We start from the raw sequence: 23,010 nt of genomic DNA on the forward strand, positions 1-23,010 counted from the left end.
GGATGGCTTTCTCAGAGCTGGAACAGTTATGCTCTCATGTCAATGAAAAGATTGGCAATATTAAAAAAACTCTGTCATTAAGAAGCCTTGGCCAGGAACCTACCTTGAAGTCAATATTAAATAAAATAGGAGATGAGATCATTGTCGTAAATGAACTTCTAAATAAATTTGAATTGGAAATTCAGTATCAGGAGCAAATCAACACTTCACTCAAGGAACTCTATGAATCTCTTGAAGAAGATCATAAAGATGTTGTACATTTCAAAGAAAATATTCCTTCCCATTTGCCTCAAGTAACCGTACCCCAGAACTTGGTTAAAGGGTCAGATCTTGATCCTGAAGAACCAGTCAAAGTTGAGGAACCTGTACCCACAAAGAAGCCCCCCAAAGAACAAAGAAGTGTTAAAGAAATGCTGTTTATAACTATTGATGAGTTCAATGGTATTCCTGCGTACATGAAATCCCGCTTGACCTATTGTCAAATCAATGATGTTATTAAAGAAATCAACAAAGCAGTAGTTAGTAAATACAAGATTGTACATCAACCAAAAACATCTATGAATTCTGTGACCAGAAATCTCTATCACAGATTTATTAATGAAGAAACAAAGGACACTAAAGGACATTATTTTATAGTGGAAGCTGACATAAAGGAATTCACAAATTTGAAAGCTGACAAGAGATTTCACGTGATCCTGAATATTTTGCGACACTGCCGGAGGCTGTCAGAGGTCCGAGGGGGAGGACTTACCCGTTATGTCATAACCTGAGGCCCTTGTAAGCTTTGGAATTACCAACAGTAGGGTATAGAGGCTAGTCCTATAATTTTCTTACATATAGTTTCTTTAGCTTTTCATTTTCTATTTGTTTCTTATAGAAATAAGACCTTTTTGGATAAAGCATGTATATTTTAAAATTCACTTCAGCAAATATTTAATCACCAACCACATAAGCCTCTCTACTAGGCACATCGTGGATTAAAATTGCTCATGTCTAGTTTTTTGCTAGACCCCAATGAAATGGATATAGAAGTGATATTGCAAGGAAAATATCAATAAGATGAGATAAGGCTACCCAGGCCCTTTGAAACTAAAGGTCATTACTGTCTGAAGTCCATCAAAGGCATTTTAGTCTCCAGGTGACTTCCTAGAACTGGATTTGGAGGCAGCTTATCCTTATTATTGTGCTTTTCCACATGTCCTTAGGGAGCAGCTTACTTAAAATGCATTCAGTATAACCCAGTCTGTGGATTTCAGCCTGTAATGAAAGTATATCAAGATAATGTGGTATTATGATATAATAAATGTATATTTGTTCTTCATCAAAAAAAAAAAAAATAAAAAAAAAAAAAAAAAATAAACATCTACTTTCACTGACTTTTGTTTCTGTGTTTGTCAATACTGGGGATTAAGCCCAAGGTCTTGTGCATGCTAAGCAAACACTCTGCCACTGAGCTATAGCCCTAGCCCTTTTCCCACTTTTTTTTTTTCATTTTTAATAAAGAAGTTTCTCACATCACTTTTTCCACTGTTTTCAACAAAAGTTAGCAAAATGTACCAGAAGTAAGTATCTATGTAATTCAAGTACTGTTTTTATATTCAATAGAAATCATTTCACCTGACTTTCTAATCTAATCAGACCTTCTGGAAATTTCTCCCATTCACTAATTACTTAAATGTAGTGTCACTAACTGGAAACTATTTTTAAATCACAAAACTGCTGAGCTAGTATTATACCTAGTGATTTTTTAGAAATGTAAAAGTTTTTTCTAAAATACTGAATTGGAAATATCTAAAATAAACACCAGATATTGAGAAGACATAAAAATTCTATCACCAAATTAAAAAGAGTCTTTAATCATCTTGATTTTTTTTGTTGTTTAGACTAAGTTATTTCCTCCAGGGTTATAATATACACATTTGGGTTATGTCTACATATACCCAACATCTGCTTCTGACAAAATTTTCTGATACTTTAGTTGTAGTTGTAATGAAGACCAAACATCAGAAGGTAAGAGTTTCCTATCTAGAAACACAAATGACAAATTCCTAGGCCTCTTTACCACAAGTGTCAGGGTACTGAACCTCTGATCCAATTGCAAGTATTTAGTGTGCTAGCTATTTTTGAAATCAAACAAACAAAAATTTATACAGAGGGATGTGTTTTCTTACCTTTAAGCTACATACCAAGTGATTTTGAGAACAAAAGGTGACAAGAGAGCTGTACTTCAAAGGACACAAAATCTGAATAACAACCTGAATGTAAGTAATAGGATAAGAAGCAACTATGAAAATAATAATGAAAACAAGAAGTTAGCAAATATGTCAGAAAAGGAAAATACTATTATAAAAATTATTTCAAGAAAGAATGCTTTTTTCAGACTTAAAAAGAATAGCTCATACATAAGAGTATTATCATTTGATTTCATAAAAACATTATTACATGTTCCAGTTTGCTATAAATAATTCTATAAACAGTCCTTTCAATGGTTGCATAAAATAGCATTCAGGGAAGATGTCCAAAATGTTGCATTTTTAGGACACATATTAGTTATCTACAAGCATAATTAGTGCTACAGAGAACTTTCCTCCTTTTGGATTATTTATGTAGCATGCATTATAAGAAGTAGGCCTACTAGGCTCAAAGGATATGAGCATATCTTGATTTTTCCTGAAGAAAGTACCTCTACTCCTATTATGACCTGTTGCCATACTTAATGTAAAACAAGTGTTACTTCATCTATATAGCTTTAATACTGTTTTTTGTAAATAGAATTTAATTTCTAAATCTTCAACCATTTTTGCAGTTTCACTGAATTTACATTTTTTCTTCTAAACAAAATTTGAGATGCTATTTACCTCCTCAATAGAAAAAAATGAATCATTACATGTGGCATAAACAGCTGAAGTATAGTCAAAACTAGATTTAAAAGAGAAAAAGGCTTCAGTAAGAAAAATATTCCTTACTTTATCAACCATGTAATGTTGTCTCATGGTTGATTATTTCAACAACTTTTGGCCATTTGCAGATATTTTATTTTGCTGGTAAGCCTCACTGGCCTCCATCAATTATACTTCAAATGATGCCCCAACAAGAAAATTCCCAAATCCTACTGGTCATCTCGCATGTAACTGGAAAATAGCAGATAATTTTACAAAATTAAAATGTGACATATGGCATAAGGTTATCCGAGAACACTCAAGGAACTGGACTGTCATCCTCCTACAACAGTCAGTCATTAGCCAAGGTAGCCCCAGAGAACATGTTAGCTCCTGGGACTCCAGGCTCCAAATACTAATGAAGCAGCCCCAGTAACCAACAGGTAGTTCTCCAGTGAAGGTTTACAGAATACATGGGAAAAAACAATAGAGGCTGAGGAATGGGTCCATGGAACCAGTAAAAGTGTCTCAGGAAATTGGGTGGTTCCAAAAGCATCTGCTACAGCATGACTAGGACAGGATTCCAGAAGTTCTGTCACAGCACATTGGCAGGGGAGTTTGTCTGCCCTCATTTAAAAAATATCCTCAAATTTTGGTAGCAGCCTGGGGGATATTTAAGGCTTTTGGGCACAAAACCAAGAGCATCTAGTTTGGTTATGAGACAGAATGCATTGCTCTCTAGCTGGGTTTCTATGGAAGAACAAAAGCAGAAGTGACTTCGGTACTCTTGAAACTTAGTACCTCCAAACAGATGTGCAGGGTAAAGAGGTAGAATATCAACTGAAGTTCTGGCAAGCAAATCTGTTAGCAATAAGGAACAGAAAGTAATGTCCTCAAGGGTATGGAAGTGTTGATTGAGGCTTACAACAGAAAAATCACAGGTCAATGTCTGAAAGAAGTATCTACATGCTTCAAGGAAATTGTACTACAGCTGTTATGTGGGTCTAATCTTTAAAACTTCAATGGAATGTGTGTATTGCCTGTCAGAATGTAATGACCATAAAGAATGAAGTCATACTGGAGAAGCTTGCAAGAATTTATTTAAAATGGGGTGAGAGAGGTCTCATGAAAATAGAAGAGAGACCAGTAAAGCAGAGGAAAAGAACTGGGGAATTGAGTTGACCATATTATGTTGTGTACATGTATTAACATGTAACACTGAATCCCTCTAATACATGTAACTCTAATGAACCAATAAAAATAACAACTTTTTAAAAAAGTGACATAGGGGCTAGGGCTGTAGCTCAGTGGTAGAGCATTTGCCTCTCTACATGGGAGGCACTGGGTTCAATCCTCAGCACCACATAAAATAAATTAAATAAAGATATTGTGCCTATCTATAACTAAAAAAATATTTTTTAAAAAATGTGACATAAGTCAGACAAATAATGAGGAAACAATCAAAACTGCCTAAAACTAGAAAACATCCTTTTTTTAATAGTATAAATTCAGGCTGGGGTGGTGGAGCACTTGCCTCACATGTATGAGGCACTGGGTTGGATCCTCAGCACCACATAAAAATAAATAAATAAAATAAAGGTATTGTGTCCATCCACAACTAAAAATATTTTTAAAGTATAATTCTATCTAAAAGAATCATGAATCTCACCTCTGAATGTCAATATTTTAATCCATCTGTGACAACTTTAATCATTTATTGTAAAAGGGAAAGAAGTCTGATGGACAGAAACACTGGGAAAGGGAGAGGGAAAAAAAAAACAGGACAGGTCACTTTAGAACTTGAGCAATAGAACAGCAAATTTCCTGAAGAATCTGCCTAACATATTCAATATAATTCAACAAATGGAAGGCTATGAAGTTTCCCCAATCCATCAAAATTTGCTCTATTATACTTCCTATTTGCTGGTCTCAACTTATTTTCAAACATTTGAAAAATTATGTGATTCCACTTTAAATGAACACCCTGGAAAACTGTTTCATACTCTCTCCTCCAACCTGAAAAACCATCTTCAAGAAAAATATTTCATTTTCTTCAATAGTTCCTCACATCCACCCATACAAGGCAATAGCATCTGCTATTAGAATTAAGTTGAAAATATTTAATAATATGTAAGAATATTTTATGATTCCATTTTCTATGGAGATGTAGAAAAGAATTCAAGCAAATAAATGCCTTCAATCATGAGAAACCCTCCTCTCTAATAGTCACAATTTCTATCAAACACAATTTTTCTTCATGACTCTTAATGAAAGTACAGGCAATAGTTTAAAATGATTAAAAATAGAAATTTTATTAGAATATATATATAGATATATATGTATGAGTTAATAATGGCAAACAGCCTAAGATGAGGATTCTACCTGGAATACTAAACACCCACTGAAGGCTGAAAGAAAATTAACTATAAAACAAAATGAAAGAGTGCCCAAAAGAAAATTATCTGCAGTAATAAACTTTAAAAAAAAAGTATTAAAAATTGTATTATGAATTTTCAAATCTAATATAATTTCAGTCTTCACAGGTCCAAAAAAGTCAAAACAAAAACAAAACCTTTACATTGTCAACCAACATGAATTACATACAACTATTTCACTCCCTCTTATTAGATAATTTAGAATTATGCCTAAGTAACATCAAGCCAGAATTTGGCTTCCATTACGATAAATGACTGATGACAGGACAAAGAAGATAGCTACCCAGTCACAATTCCAAACAAAAGCAGTAACATACCTGAGCTACCAGAGAATCTGATATATTCTCTGTAGAAAATTAAGAAGAAATAACTACTCATGGTTCAATGCGTATATCCGTGGGGTGACCTTAATAATAACAGATTACAAGAAACTACAAGTCAACAGAAAACAGCTTTCAAAAAAAATTGTGTTTTAAATCCACATTATCTAGAAACAACCTAAAATTACTGTCACACCTTTGAATCCATTTGTTAAGCAGCATTTAACATTAGTGCTTATTAGCTTTCATGAAAAAGAAAAAAATACAAGGATGATACACACAAACCACAAATCCCATTGAGAGATCTCCAACAAAATTCACATGAGCTGGCACTCATTCATGGCTACACTGACTTACAAGAACTCATTGATGGAGATATACAGAATATGCCTGACCATTAATAAACTGAAATTAATGCAATTTATTGCTAAAAACTGAAAATATGATCTAGACTTACAAATATATGACAGGTTTGATTTACAAATAGTACGAGTCTGTTCAAACAAGTAAACTCTAATAGTAAATGAACTGTCTTTCCCTTCAGAATTTGCCCAGAAAACTCCATAAACTTGATTTAAATAACTCGAATTCTATCATTAAAAATTTCAGTGTTTTTAGAAGAAACATTACCCAGAACATCTAAATCAAATTGATACTGAAAAATAAATCAGCCTAGAATTTCCAGAAATGTTGAAAACTTTAAATAGTAGTATTCAGAAAACTTACACTGGATCATTATTTCATTCTAAATATGACTGGTGTTTATTTTGGGGAAAGCACTCAAAAAAAAAAAAAAAAGCTGAATGAAAATGAATGCAGCCCCATAAAAAAAAGATCAAGACATAAAAATAATCCTGAGGAATGAATTGGCAATGTGGAATTTTTAAGCAGCCTCCAAGAAAAGAAGTTTATAGGAAAATACTGTTCACACCTAAAATTATTCATCAGGTTTTCAGAAATTTACTGAAGGGAGAACCTGTAACACATTGTCTTTCAAGCTTTTATTCTTTCCATCTATGGAAAGAATATGCCACATAAAAATTTAGTCTACTCTATAATGATCACTTCATTAAAAACATACAGCATTGATATTTACTAAATGGCTATAGTTTGGTTTTTTGGTATAATCTGATTTCAGGTAAACTTACTTTCTCCCAAACTATTTCTTAACAAGATGTCCTATAAGAAACTACTTTATTGCCTGAGGTCAAGATGGCAACCTAGACTTCTATGACCTTGACCCATCTTCCCCTGTCCCTCCACATGCATAAGCTTTGCATCATAATCTACTTTAAATACTCTTAGGGATAAACATATCATGAGTCATCACAGAAACCCAGGATGCCCAAGTCATACTCACCAGCTGATTTTATCAGAAAAATACTCTCTATTCCTGGATTTGGCCTCATCTCCTATCCTTCCTCAACTCCTGAAATACTGCCACATGCTCTTTGGAATTCACTACTGACTTTATACAGATTGACAAACACCTCTCCATAAAAATGACTCATCAGATGTCATCGAAGCCTTCAATGTTCCTCTATCAATGGTTAATTCTCATATTACCTGAGAATAAACTCACAGCATTTAGCAGAATGAATTATTCCCCATTTTCTTGAAACATTTTTGTTAACTTGGCTTTGGGGGCGTCATCTATACTGGCTGTTCTTGAAGTTCACTGGTTACTCTTATTCTCCTTTGCTGATTCCTTATCTTCCCTAGTCCTTCAAAACTGAAGAACTCCAGTTCTTTTCTTTTCCTGAATTCACTCTTTAGTGACAACTATCAAGTTTCTATCTTCAACCCAGACTTCTTCCCTGAACTACCTCTTGAACAGCTCAGTCTCAGTAGTGTCTAACGGGTACCTCAAATTTAATATGTAAAAATCATATTCTTAATCCTTCCCCCACGATCATCTCCTCCAGTCTTCCCCATAGCAGGGAAAGAAAATTATAAGTTTCCAGTTACTTAGGCAGAAAACCTGGCTGATATCCTTGACTCTCATTGCAATCCATCTGTTAGGCAAGTTGGATCTACCTTTACAATATATCCTAACTTACTATATATTCATTTATTCAATTATCATGTATTCTCTGTATTCCCAACAAGAATACAAGCTGCATAAAGCAAGACATGATATCTGCTTGGTCACTGTTATCTCCAGCACCAAGAATAGAGTCTGACACACAGTAGAGATATAGATATAGATATAGATATAGATACAGATTCAGATAGAGAGAGTCAATATGTATGTAGAGTACATGATTAAATGAATGAAAGGTTCCAGATCCTTCATTCCATTTAAGACAATAGCAATCTCATCAAGGTAAAACATTCCTTAAGTATGAAGTTTAAACTGCCTTACTTATTCTTAAACAGAAAACTTTTTTATTTAAAAAGCACATATTCACCAATGATAACCAGTCAAAACAAAATAAAGATTAATAATAAAACATGTTAATTATAATAGAGATAATTATATGTGGTTATCAAAGTTCAAAACATTATAATCCAATACAATAAACAAACAGCTAGAGTAATTTTCAGCCAAGTATGGTGCACACCAGGCTGAGGCAGGAGGATCACAAATTAAAGGTCAGCCTGAGCAATTTAGCAAGATTCTCTCATAAATAAAATTTTAAAAGAGGTGGGGGGATCTGAGGCTGTGCTGAGATGCGGAATGCTCCCGGATTCAATCCCTAGTACCAAAAGAAATTGTTTTTCATATAATTTTATATCAATGAAATTTAGTAGCATTTCAGGTTTTTGACATGTGTAACACCAATCATTACCAATCCTTACCCTCACCAAACTTTGAAGATACGAAGCAATTAACCTTCTTAACTAATACTGGTTATAAAATACAGGAACACTAGCCATCTTATAGCCAAACCTGTATAAACAACCTCTGACTTATGAACATAATGGCCCACAGGGAAAGGAGAGAGGAAGTAAGAGAAGAGGAAGAGTGGGAAATTGGGGCCACCTTCCTGAAATAGTAATCACCTGGGAAATGAACACCCAAGAAATGTGCCTTTATAATTGGGGAAGAAGTTATTCACAAATGTACAGTTAATAAATTCTGGTCCCCAGCGAGATGGGTGACATCTTTTGAGAAGACCCTAACCCAGCTAAGCAAAGATAAACTGTTTTCTTTCAACTGATTTGGGTGTACTTTCCCACAGAAACAAAAATATCATTTTAATAAAGCAAAATTGTACAGTTAATACTTAAGATACATTTTGAGTTAAAAAGATTTGTGAGTTGGCCTGGGAACAGAGCCAGTATTTTTTAAAACTGTTTCAGTAAGGGAAAAAAATGTGTTCTGTGTTCCAAACAGCTGCCTTACACATAAACTTTTGAAACACAACCAGCTCATGTGCTGGAAACTGTCTGTATATAGGTTGGGTTTCAGGGGATTCAATTTGGCCCATGGCATTGCTGAATATGTTTAGGAATGAGTCACTTTCCATTAGACCTCTTCCACTCAGATGGTGCAGTTTCAAAGACCTACAGCTTGTCCAAAAGTGAATGGACATGTTTAACATTTTATAAAATCTGCCCTAAAAGAAGGGTTTCAAGCTACCAGGCTTCTTTTCTCTGTCTGTGAATGAACTAGACTAAACTTCCTTTATCACCATGATTCATATCAATTTTGAGGTTGAAATACAATGTCATTGCTTATTTGATTTGAAGACCAGAGCCTTTTATATACCCTGACTATTCTAAATGGTGCAATGCAGTATTTGCTTTCCAAATTAAGAGAAATGAGAATTAATTTTTGAGAATTTTAAAATGCTTGCTAAAATTATGTGAAAAGCTCTTTGGGGATTCTGAAAAATATGTGTAAGGAATCACTTATAAATAAGGACGTATCAGACACTCTATTTGTAATGAAGAGTAGAGAGCATGAGCCTCATAAGTCACGGACATGTTGTCAGAGATCAGTGGTATCATCATTAGCACTGCTTCATTTAGTTATGACTTCAATGTCCCTCTACGAAACTGCTCAAACAGCTATTTACAATGGTTAAAAACACTGGTGGTTGTATCAAAATCAATTTGGCTATGCCAAAGACATTTATGTACATTTCCTAGGAACTGAGAAAATAAAATGAGAAATGCCAAGTCTTTAAGAAGAGAAACAAGAATGAAGTTGCACTGAGCTAACTTAACTAAAGAAATCCATCAGTGCCCTGGCGTTTCTAAAGCAAACACCATGGCAAAAAAGGCTGTATGCTCTTGCTCTTTTTGCAACATCCTTCTCTGATACATTGTCCACTCTCACAGTCAAATAGATGGACTTCAATACAATGCAAAGATTGATTTTTACTGGATAGCTCTTTCCACATGGATATCCTGCCAAACATATTACTCTCAATTTATCCAAAACCAAACTTAACATTTCACCTGACAACTGTTCCCCTAACTTTCATGTTTCCATCTATGATTATCCCAGTTTTTTTAATCATTTATATCAGAACTGCCTTGCCTCACTTTAAAAATGAAAATTTCTACTCTCTATCTATCCTTCCAAAACCTCATTGGGTAAAAAATGTATAAGTTCCTCAGATGGTCCTAAAACCCACTCAGGTATAAGAACCTCTCAGATTCATCCTTGACTCACTGAGTTCATCTAATATTATATCCTCCCTCTCTCTAACCCAAGTGTTACCAGAATCCAGGATCCTAAAGTACAATTTCCTAAGTAGTATCTTATTTACCCAAATTAAAATTTCTGAATCATTTTTGTTTTCTCCACTTCATAGTTTATCTTAACTTATATGCCATAATTACAACTTCTCTTCCTATATCACTTTTTGTTGTTAAGTTGGAAGGAAGACTTACAGTCAGGTACCCAAAAAGAAGAAGAAAAAGAAAGAACTCCTTTTTTGTAAGTCAGAGCTCATTTTTCAGTATGTGTTTTGATATTTATAAGAAGGAATATTATGGGGAAAAACCCACCTTCCTAACTTCTAAGACTCTGTAAATATGAATCCTCAATCTGTCTATAATGTCATCCCAAGCTTGATCTTGCACACTCTCTCATTCCATATGAATCCTCTACTATGATTACAAATGTTGACTCCTACTTAATAATCATCTTAGTCTGATATTTTCTACCACCAACAACTTAATTTCCTAAAATATATAGTCTACTTCACTCCAATCTATCGCTCAAGGAAAAACTTAAACCACAAACTCCCTTCTTAACCAGCACATCACATTATTATAATTAAAGACATTCTTTAAGCCTATTATTCACTCTACTTCTCCTAAACAATAATCTTACTGAACTTTTGAAAAATTTCTCCTTAACAATAGTCAAGACTGGGTCATTATTATGCCTCAAATCCCAAGGCTAGCATTCAAGCCCCATCAATTACATTAAATTAATTAACTCCAGTTAGTCTAAGATCCTTATGGTTGTCCCTCAAACATGATTTTGCCCAAGCTACTCATCACATCTAGAAGGATCTTTTCCTTCCACTTTTACCAATGCAAATCTTATATTTCTTTGAACACATAGTACAAGAACTTGCTTTGGCCCTTTGTAACTCTTAGTAAACAATAATAACCAAAATATTCAAACACACATATTTTTATGATACAATGTACATATTCCTCCCCCCACCCCACAGTAGTAAAAGAGAACAAATCTCAAGGCAAAATTTGAAGGAAATGAAATCTCAGTATTGTTTTAAAAAACTGAAACACCTTGGACATATACTAAATAATTTCTACTTTCTTATTATTTTTAATTACTTCTTCCAGGAAGTATTTTTCTTGCCATTAAGAATCAATTCATTTGAAGGCATGTGTTGGAAAATTGGTGGAAATGGAGAAAATCATGCTAAGTGAAATGAACCAGACTCAGAAAAATCAAGAGCCAAATGTTTTCTCTCACATGTGGAAGCTAGAGCAAGATAAGGAAAAAGAAGGTGGCATGGGAGGGGACAGGATATCATAAAGATATAGGTAGATCAGTAGAGTAGAAGGAAGAAAACAAGGAGGGAGAAAAAAGGAAAGGGGTAAGAAATATGAAATGAATTTAACAATTTCATGTTATATATACATATAAATGCACCAAATAGAATTTCACTTGTATGTATATGTAGAACATATCAATCAAAAATAAATGAATAAAGGAGTGAAACAAAGCTCAATACAGCACAGGAGGGAGAATAGGGGGAGGGAGGAGGGAAGGGAAAGTGGGGAATGGGGATTGAAATCAAATTCCTTACAAGTATTATTTTGTCAAAATGAACCCAAATATTATGTATAATTATAATGTTCACTAACAAAGAATATATTCATTTTATTAGTCTTTTTATACTATACTACACCGGGATTGAAAGAACATGGAATTTGCAGTAAGAAAGTGTGTGCTCAATTCACATTGGGATGACCTTTTGGCAAATCCTTCTAAGCTTCAGTCTCCCCTTCAGTAACAAGGCAATTACTTGGCCCCAAAACCTGGCAAAACTTGAGGTTCAAATCACCAAAAGCCTAAAATATTCCAGTTCTCCCAACTTAGCTTCATATTAATCTTTCTCAGAGCTAGGCCAGTACACACCTAAAGGGAATCTACTTAATTGGCCATTCATTTTCTTCTTGCTTAGAAAGTCCAGTTCCTGGGAAGAAAAATCAAATCCAAGAAACACAGCTGGAACAAGTTAGTATCTTAGTTGCTCTGTTAATGCTAGAAAAATCATAAATCTATTATTCATGGGATAATGCTTAGCTACTTGTGACAAATTGAAGGTTGAGAAAATATTTGCACAAAGAACCATCATACCAGCTAAGTCGGGCCAAGGTAGAGGTCACTGCCAGAGAATGAGCAGCCTGTCACACTTGTAATGAAAACAAAAAAAGAAAAAAGAAAAAAAGTCTTAACAGCATATGTTAGGAATGCATTGCTTCATCTAGGAAAGGTGATTTCCCTTCTCTCTGGTATATGTTTCATTTGCATCAGTGTAATAAATCATGAAAGCTAAAGTCAGCATGAATCTTACCCACTTATGTATCTGAAACTAAAACTTAGAATAGATAAACTCCCTAATAAAAATAACAGGACAGTGGTTTTTGTACAGTGCAAAACCAAGGTTATTGGGGGGGGGGGGGATACACTGCTTTTATGAATTAAAATTAGGCATTATTATTTACGTCCCACAGCCACCTTATGTGTGTGCCTGGGTCATCATGGTTGTTAAAATTTCTCTGTAGTTTAATGTAGAAACAACTTATTATAAAAATACAAACTTGGTAATAAGTTATCCAGAGTATGCAAAAATAATAGCATGAGGGGATTTTAATGATTGAAAATTTCTGTAAGGCAAGGCCTAAATCAGATTTTAGAGGAAATTATGGTCATGAAGAAAAATTCTTGTATCTTGACAATCTAAAAATCCCGAAAATTTCATTAGAAAAGCAAAGCAAAGTACACTGTATTTTTAAATAGCACTAAAGTGATTTTTAAAACTTCAACCAGATAATTGTTTCTATGAGCTAGAACAGCAACTCTCAGCACAACTTTTTTGGTGGTTGTTTTCATTAGTTTCTCCAGTGATCCATAACTACTTGTAAACACTCCTATCTAAAAACTATGATTGCTGGAGACTGACCTATACAGAGGGTTCCAAAGTTATACATACTTCACTTGCTACAAAAAGAACAGAAAACAGTTCTCTCACCCTAAAACCAAAACATTTCAAAGGTAACTAGAATAATTAGCAAGAATTAAGAGTTATTTTAAATTTAATCAGCTTGTTTCACATTCTTTCTCAATGAGAAAAATAACTAGGGAGTCTAGCAATAGTAGTAAAGAAAACAAGTACTGCAGTCTTTTCTTACTTGGACAATTTTAACAATTCACTGACTCAGATTTTAAGCACCAAATGATTGCCAAGTATCTTTTGTCATAAAATGCCATATACCCACTAATCCACTTGGCTGACCTCCTAAAGGCTACTTAAGTATCAGTTCCACGAAGAAGCCTCCCCAGACCTGCATGCACCATAATTACCACCCTCAGGGCACTCGTCACATTGGCTTCTAACTGTTGATTTATTAATTTTGCTTATTTTTTCTTCTCTCCCTCTGCTCGCCCTCCTTCTAGCCTCTGAACTCCCCTGAAGACACAATATCCCCAAGTTCTTGCTCAAGTTCTGCCACACAGTAGTGTTTGCTGAATGAAAAAGCAGAGTGAGAGCAAGCTTAAGAAATAAACCAACCACTGAGATGGTCCAATTCAACCCTCACTTGCTATGTAAGAAATTGGAGGTACAGAAGACTTAAATGCTAGAGCCAGGACTAGAAACCCCATTTCTAATGCTCAAAGATGATCCCTGATGTGTACACAAACAATAGTTTATGGTATATGAATTTAAAATAGTAATCATAGTTACAAACTCAGTTACATGGCATACTAGAATCTGTAAGGACTCATTCACAAACTTTCATTTCCATGCTTTACCAATGAAAAGTTAAGTGTTGCTTAACTGGTAAACTTAAAATGCATTTCAAATGCCTACGATGCCATATTTATATCACCCAAAAATGTTTTTGAAAACCTGCTCAAAGAAGTTTTGATATTAAACATACCATTTGAATATTCTGAAAGTTGGTTATCCATGTAAAGGCTACATGGTTCTATAAACCTGAATACTTGACTTCCTAAGTATCCTAAATAAAGAGTTGATTTTGCTGTATTCAAGCAATTTCTTCTTGGAATTTTAAATGCTATGAATTCATATAATCAAAAGTAAGTCCTTTCACTGATAAAGCATATATGAAGGGTAAGCGGATACAGGAAAAGAACTTTCTTTCTCTAAGAGCTATGCATTTTCCTGTTATTCTGTGGCAAGTCTGCCTACACTGAAACCCACAGATACAGAAATTCAAAAGGAGCTATGTTAATATGCAAGAGTTTGACTCCTGCAGGAATATACTTAGTTCTTTTATGCTAAAGTCAATGACAATGTAGTCACTCAGACTCCCCAAATCCAGACTAAAATTAAGGTAGATTCCACTGCATTTAAGGTAAATATATAGTTTAGATTACACGTGCATCATTTCAAAGTAGGTTTGTAATGAAAGGTGATTTTACTAACTACTTATCTGCATTTTCAACTTACGTTTTTTGGTTGAATACCATATGCTTATAAATAGAACACTAGATTTTTTTCCTTATAAGGAAAAACTTCTACATTTCTTCAAACAGAAAAGTGAGATTTTCATATGAAGAAAGGTAAAGAAATTCAATTTAGGGTCATATGTCATAAACTCACGATATGGGGAGAAAATTATTTTGAATATTTTACATTTACAAAAATATTGAGTGAAGTTTTTTTAACCCACTAATTTCAACTGACAACCCAATATAATACTATCTAACAACCTTATTTGATCAGGACGTTCTTTAAAAATCTAAGAGCCATTAAGGCACCAAAGTTGACAGCAGGTACTTTAAGGAAATTAATTAACAGATATCTTAGCAGTAGCACATTTTTGTGGATTAAGAAATCTGGGGATAGTAAACTGCAAAAAGAACAACATAAACTACTTTGGGGGTGGACTGGACATAAATCAATTTTTTAAAAAACTTACTCTATATAAAGGACCAATACCTAGGTGAACTGCATTAAAAAAATGATTCTAGGGGAACAGGTTCTATCATTCCTGATGTTGAGATTTATGTTAAGACTAAGGAATTAATTGATCTTCAGAGAATCCCAGAAAATTCAGTTGAACAAAGGCAGTTTTCCAAGTCATGATGTGTATATGATGGTACACACCTATAATTCCAGTGACTCGGGAGGCTGAGGCAGCAGGATCACAACTTAGGCCATTTCAACTTAAGAAATAAAAAGGGCTAGGGATGTAGCTCAGTGTTAAAGTGCCCCTCTGTTCAATCCCCAGTACCTCCTCCCAAAAAAAGTAGGCTTCCACCCCCAAATCCAGAGAATCAAAAAGTAGAATATAGATCTCATAAGACATATTAGATACAAAATGAGCATTCAGATATTTCTGTAATAACAATATTAATAAAATAAGGCAAAATAACCATCCGTTAGACAAACTGATGGTGGGGCTCTGCCCAAATATATTGGCTATACCAAAAACAATCTGTTCTAGAATGGGTACTCAAATCACAAATAAATCAAGAGTATGTTAAAGGGCTAACAGCAAACATTTTTCAAACTTTAACTCATAATTTAAACAGTATTTTACTGCTCAAAAGGACATTTGTATCCAAATGTGGCCCTATTTGCTACCGAGGTAGGTACAAGTATTTCAAAATCATTTATGCAAAGGAGCTCCAATCATTTCTAAAATTAACCTTAACTCCTTAGATGCTTCAACTTCCTAGAAAGGCAATCAGACAGAACTTCTAAAATATACCTAATTTTATTTTTATAAAGAACTTCATAGTCATGTCTTTTGTTTAAAAGATTATAGATTTTCACTTCTGAGTTATTCTGTGCAAGTAACTCAGGTCATCTAATTTTTATTTACTGATTAGTGAAATGGAAATAATGCCTGGGTTGTTATTTTGATAACCTACTGGTTGTCTTGAATATTCTATTATTAATTACAATACCCTTTTGAAAAGCACAAAACATTTAATAGAACCCAAAGATGCAGGAGTTATCTGAAAAAATGAAATATTCTTCCTAAGGTTTAAGTTTCTCTTTTAGGGCAAATCTGTCTCTTTACTGACCAGTTTTGTTTTCTTGGGAAGCAGAAGGAAAAGAAAGCAAATCAGAGTTGAGAGAGTTAGTGAATTTAGGATTTTCCCTTCTGAACTAAATATATCATATCATTACTAAGCTCCTACCTTTACCTGTTCAAACTGAGAGAAGGCGATGAAACCAGCAAGCAGATGCCAGCACTACAGAACATGCATCATATGCATCATTCCCTATCAACAAAGGAGTCTATAAAACCAATTGGGACAACTTAGGAAATGAATTGGAACTTTGTTTTTTTCACTGAACATACTCACAGACAAAACAAAGTGAGGAAAGACATCAACCACAAGAAAAAATTTTTAAATGGACATAATCTTCTCATTTATATTCTGGAAAGGGAGGAAAAAAGATCTGGAGATAGACACAGATATAGATACAGGTATAGATATGTAGAATCAAATTCTATCTCCATCACTTAATAGTTATGAACCCTAGCAAGTTGTTAACTTCATTAAAGGACTAAAACTTTACCTGTAAATAAAATTTACGAAGGATTAGTAATACTTAGCAGGATTATGGTAAGAATGAAATGAATATAATCTATGTAAAACACCTGGCAAAATGTAGGCAGTGTTATTTCCTTTACTACTTTCAAAAGGGGTTCCAGAAATTCTGTCTTCATTTTATTTTGACCTAAACCAAAAGAATCAAAGACTATCATTTATAATATAAATGATACTATAGGAGTAGTCTCTGTGTACCTTTAAGAGAACTCATTTGGTTCCGCTAGGACAGAAGACACACAAAAACCCTTGAAGAAGGGCCAAAGGAGTAACAGAGTTCACTGGTCATTTTCACTTAGTATCAGACAAATGACCTCAAGACCTATAACCAACAAACTCTTGAGAGAATGCCAGAATTTAATCAGATATTTTTTATTATCTCTAAGATTTCTGTGCTTCTGCCAGATAGAAAGAACATGAAGAGGGAGTGGGGCGACAGCGAGAATGAGAATTCCCTCAGGTTCAAAGATCTTTGCTTGGTGAAAAGATACTGAATTATCTTACGAGCCAAAGAATACAAAACTTAATCAAGTATTGCAGAAAACATTCTACACAGGAGAACAGGGATGTGCATCACATGGTTAAGAAGAACTAACTTATCCTTCTTATCAGTAAATAAACCGTGATATATCCATGAAATAAACTACCAAAAATCTAGTGAGAATCCTACTCAAATTTTTCATGCAACCTCAAATACTGGAGAAAACTGCTTGGGATAATAAAATCCTGAGGAGATTTAGATTTAAATATAAAAGTATTTAGAGTCACTATTAGGAGATTCAAAATCATTAGAATCTTATGGTAACGAAATCAATCCTTTTTTTAAGTATCTGTCACGTAAAAAGAATTTGAGCTATTAGAGTGTCAAGTCAGTAGTTCTTTATAATTCCAATTAAAATTTAAAATTAAGCAACTGTAGTTTAGATTCATGATTATATGTAGGAATCTTACCAGCTCTGTACATGGTGTTGACAAATTTAAGGGAACACCAGGATCACCAAATAAGTTTAATTTGTAAGATGTGTAAGAATGACTTCAGTTCACGGGAAAATATTTAAATCAAATATAACAAATTAATAGAGTTTTAAATACTTTAAAGTTAAATATAACTATTATTTTAAAACCCTTAAATTGTTAAAATTCACAGTCAGATCAAGAAAAATGAAGTAAGTTGCACTTAGAACTCAAAGATAAAACTAGGTATTTGAATCTATAACATTTTTAATACATTTTAATAATTTTTTAAACTCTGGATAATTTTTCTGCCCACAAGCACTAAGCTTAGGAGCACCAGCTACATTAAAACATAATGTTAAATAAAGCAACTTCAATGGCAAGATTTAAAAATGAACATTTTTTCATAGACCTGAATTCGTAGAATTCCTCCAACCACAACTGGGCATTAAATATTAGGAATATAAGTAAATGACTCTGCACAAGTAAAATAAAGAACTTACTAATCTTGACATATTTTGTGAGTTTTCATTTATACCCAAGCTAAATCTGGAGTATAATAATAAAAGGACACTCCAGATTTAGTTTGGATATAAATGAAAAACTTTTTTTCTACTTTGAAGTAGATACTCATTAGCTACTTCCATGAACTTTCTAACAGTTGTTCATTAGCTATTTCCCCAACTTTGTAATCTATAAAATATGTAACAATATTCTTCCTTGGTATTTTATACCACACTGTTGTAAAAGTCCTACAAAGAATCTGGGCTACAGTACAAAAAAATGTCTCTTTTTTCTTTGAAAATAACCAAGTCAATTTAAAAAAAAAGAAATTGTTATAATATGGGATTTGAGCCAGGTTTCAATTTTTACAAATGGAAAAAAATGGATTACTTGATATAACAAGAAAACAAATATAATCTCAAGGTTTAATTTTAAATTGTTGATGACTTAATGAAACTATATTTTTCTCAGAGCCTGTATTTAATATGGTTATTCACTGTTTTAGGGCTCAAATTTTTATTTCAATTATAACACCAACAGTACCATCATAACAAATAACAGTAAACAGAAAGAAGCTATTAATGAGAAGATGAATGTGCTCATTTAATGAACATTGTTTGAGCACCTACCATGTGCCAGGGACTGGCCCAAGCCTCAGAGCTAAAGAGATGAATGAGAGAGACAAGCTCTCCACTGTCTTGAAAAATAAATTCTAAAACAGAAAAAATAAATGAAGAAGAAAACAGGTAATGATAAGTTCTACTATGGGAACAAAATGGTTAAGAGCCTGAGAGGCTGAGAGGAAATGACATTTAGGCAGTGACCTGGATATCAGGAACCAGCCATGTACAAGCCTTAACAGTACATGACGTTTTCACAAAAGTTACCTAGTTTCCACTGTGTTCTTGGCAAGTGCTGGATCTACTGAGACCAGTAACCACATTAGGCTTTTTTACATACTAAGTACATAATATGTCTTCCTTCAGTGAGCAGTTACAAGTTACACTTATGACTGATTAAAGATTAATAAAAAAAAGGGTATAATATTAATACCTTACCTGCTTAAGCCACTTCTAATCTAAAAATGAATATTCACTGCTTATAAAACTTCTACCCAGAAACCATAACAGGCCTATCAAATATGTAGGTGCTTTCTCATGACTATTTGGTCAAAATTCCAAAATAAAATTAAAATTGTCAGTCTTTGTATGGTGCTGTACCTGTTGTTCCTCCAAAAAGAAGTGTGAGGAAAGTGGTTACAGCAAAGTGGACTAAGTATGCTCACCCAGGTACCAATTTCTAACAGTACCAAAGATAGTCACTGTTCAGAATAATCATCCAGGTTACTTCTTTTGTTCAAGGATGAAAGTTAGTTCCCAAATTCTATTCAGATAATTCCAAAGGTAACACTATTTAGAAAAGAAATTAAAGATAATGTACCACTATTAATAAATTAAAATTATATCAGGAAACAAAAAATGAAATGTATACCACATCCAATAATAGAATAACCCAAAGCCTAAACAAATACCCATGTCAGGAAAAAAATTCAACAATTCCTCATTTACTTTCCTAACCTTTGGAACACAGTTCTATCCACACCTGTCAACCTAATCACACTTCTCTTTGCCCACTGATTATTTTGTTCCTAAAATTCTGGCTTCCATCACTCTCTCAGTACTCCCCAATAATATCCTTTACTTAAATCTAGCAAAATCACTAATTTTCAAAATTCTTCCTTTATTAAGGCAGTCTTCCAAGAATATTGTTGATAATGTTGACAGAGTTGTATGCAGAAACACAAAAAAAATTTTAAGAGATAGGAAGTTTGAGGTTCACCCCATCATGGGTAATAGCTGTGTAGCTCACCTGAAGTACAAGCTGCCCTACACATGGCTTTAAGTTACATGATATATAAAGGACTAAGCAGAAAGAAGGTCATCCCCTTTGATTATCTGATGTAGTATCAAGGATAAGTAAATATTGCTGTGGTATAGTTTTTAAAAACAGAAGGACACAAGGAATCAAATTTTCTATTGGTTCCAAAATAAGATAAAAATGTTGAGAACTCTGCTATTTCATAAGTCTCATATACACTAAAAAAAAAAAAAAAAAAAAAAAAAAAAAAACTGTACAATGATAATTAAACTTCTAAAGACATATTCCAAACCTAGTAGAAACCATTTTGATGTTTAACGCATGGTTTGTGAAAAGGCTATCTGATTATATATACCCACAGCTGGATTCTAAAGAACATCCAGAAACAGTTATCTTGTAATTTCCCCATCTTTGCAAATATTGACAAATGAAAATTCTGAATCTAAACTTTAATGCTAGCTTATCTGATTTATTTCCATTCACACTTAACTGAGGACCTAATATGCATTATGGGTATGCACTGGGCCAGAAATTTTTTAAAAAAAAAATTAAGATTTACCTTTAGGAAGCTATCACATGTATATTTTTTAACATGTAAAAAGTGGGTATTCACACAAGAAAATTAACATAAACTAGATGGTATGGGAATGCAGAAAAAAGAAGTATTATATCATGATACCAATTAAATGATTCAAGAAAAGAAATTGAATGTATTTACTGCACAACTTTATACTTGAAAATATAGCTGATAGGGATAAAAACAAATTTTGCAGAAAACACTTTTTTTAACCACTGCTACATCATTTTATGAAATTTCCTACTGTCACTTTTATCCAGTCATACTATAGCTCCACTTATGCTGATTTACAGAAATTAATCACCAGTAGTGACCAGATAATGAAAGGAAAAAAATCAGTGTGGGAGTATTTTAGTTCCATAGAAAAATCATCCATTTGCGTAGTCGAATTAAATATAAACAAATAATAAAACATGCAAAATGAAGAAGAAGAATATTAAGAAATCAATCTTTACACAGAAAGTAGAGGACCTAGAGCCAGGCACAGTGGTGCATGCCTGTAATCCCAGCTACTCTGAAGGCTGAGGGAGGAGGATCACAAGTTTCAGGCCAGCCTCAGCAACCTAATGAGACCCTGTCTCAAAACAAAGGGCTGGGATGTAGGTCAGTGGTAAAACAACCCTGTAGTCGGGGTTGGGGAAGAATAGATTTAAAATTCTACTCTCATGGCCCAGTGGTGATGGTTCTATTTTTGTTTGGAAAAAAAACTACAAGAAAAGAATATTAACATTCAATGTGTTTTTAAGGGAAAAAAAAAAAAAAAAAAGGTTTTGACTTACAGCTAATTTTCTCTTAAGTTTGTGTTCCTTCTGAAATGCTCACGAGTACTTTAGGACTAGGGTTCAGATAACAAAATAACCTGTGTGGGAAAACTGGACATACCTACTAAAATGACCAGCTTGAAAGTTTATCCACCAGCATTCACTAATGGAAAGAATCCACCCAACTGGGACCCAGCAGTAACTAGAGAATATAACCTCAGGCAACAGGACAAGAGTGACACTGCCACAGGTCAGGCTGGCAGGTGGACAGGCAGGTTTGGCAGCAGTCAGTTAGATCCCTGGTAAAGCTGCAGAGATACCATGAGAGGCAGAAAACCAAATTCAGAAAGTAACACAAGGACCCCATTCTGTGTCAAGGCACAGAACACCTATTTCCCAACTCTAAATAATACTGATCCCCAAGCCCAAATCAGGACTGACTCAGAAAGCAAGCCAAGTTTATAAGAGATCTGTAGACCCTGCTGATGTTTAGTCATGAAAGTTATAACAGTGTCAGAAACACAAATATGCAAATGAAAAAACCCTAATTCCTGATTCTGTTTCAAATAAGCACTAATTTTTAAAACTAACAACAAATTTGCAATAAATGATTAATACTGAGTAATTATAACTCTTTTATGAAGAAATTCAGTATCAGTTTTAAGGAACTAAAGAAAATTAACAAAAGTAAGTTCAGATAGTTTTATAGGAAACCAATTAGAGAAAGAGGGGAAAAAGTACTACCCAGCAGGAATTAAAGCAGAACTATTTGGGGTCAATTTTATAAGAGAAAAGATTCTCCATCTCCTACAGGTTGTTCTTGATTATCCATGCCACAAGAAGAACACAGAGCATGGATAAACAACACAATAGATACCACAAAAACCATATATTCCTATATTTTTCTAGAAGTAAAATTCATGTACTAAATTTGACATATCGTTTAAATTTTCCTTTGAAGAACAGGAATCAGACAGTATGTTCTTTATGATTCCTTAAACACAAAATAACAGACAAAAAGGATGAAGAGCTTAATACCAATAACCTTCCATTAAGGGATGAACACCTCAAGAAAAGGAAACTAATTCCAGAGGAAGATCTGGAATACATGAATAAATGGTAAAACAAATAAAATGAAAAGCAGGTGTGTAAATGAAAATAAACAATAACTAGGGGCTGGGGATATAGCTCAGTTGGTAGAGTGCTTGCCTCGCAAGCACAAGGCCCTGGGTTCAAATCCCCAGCACCACACACACAAAAAAAATAACTATTTTAACAATATTAATAATACCTCATTTGGCAAGTTTTAAAAATGATCTAAAATTTTGAAATATATATATGATCTAAATAAATTTAAATAAATAAATTTTGTGCCTACAGGAAAAGGAATAACAGAAATTATAGGGCTCTTTAGAAGAATTAAAAATATTGAATAACTTTAGATT

At 33.6% G+C, this 23,010-nt stretch overlaps 2 protein-coding genes across 13 annotated transcripts in view; one reads left to right on the plus strand and one right to left on the minus strand.

The window, feature by feature from the left end:
- The window catches only part of PPP1R9A (protein phosphatase 1 regulatory subunit 9A), a 355,775-nt gene that overhangs the window by 279,904 nt on the left and 52,861 nt on the right, over nt 1–23,010 (minus strand). The gene's annotated exons all lie outside the window — the stretch shown is intronic.
- On the plus strand, nt 3–1,102 carry LOC306667850 (SKA complex subunit 1; the record flags this gene model as incomplete). Its single annotated transcript, XM_079150635.1, has 1 exon — nt 3–1,102. One exon carries the CDS (start codon nt 3–5, stop codon nt 768–770), a length of 768 nt encoding a protein of 255 aa, XP_079006761.1. The 3' UTR covers nt 771–1,102.

The sequence above is a fragment of the Sciurus vulgaris genome (genome assembly GCF_902686455.1).
Source record: "Sciurus vulgaris genome assembly, chromosome: 8".
Taxonomy (NCBI): Eukaryota; Metazoa; Chordata; class Mammalia; order Rodentia; family Sciuridae; genus Sciurus; species Sciurus vulgaris.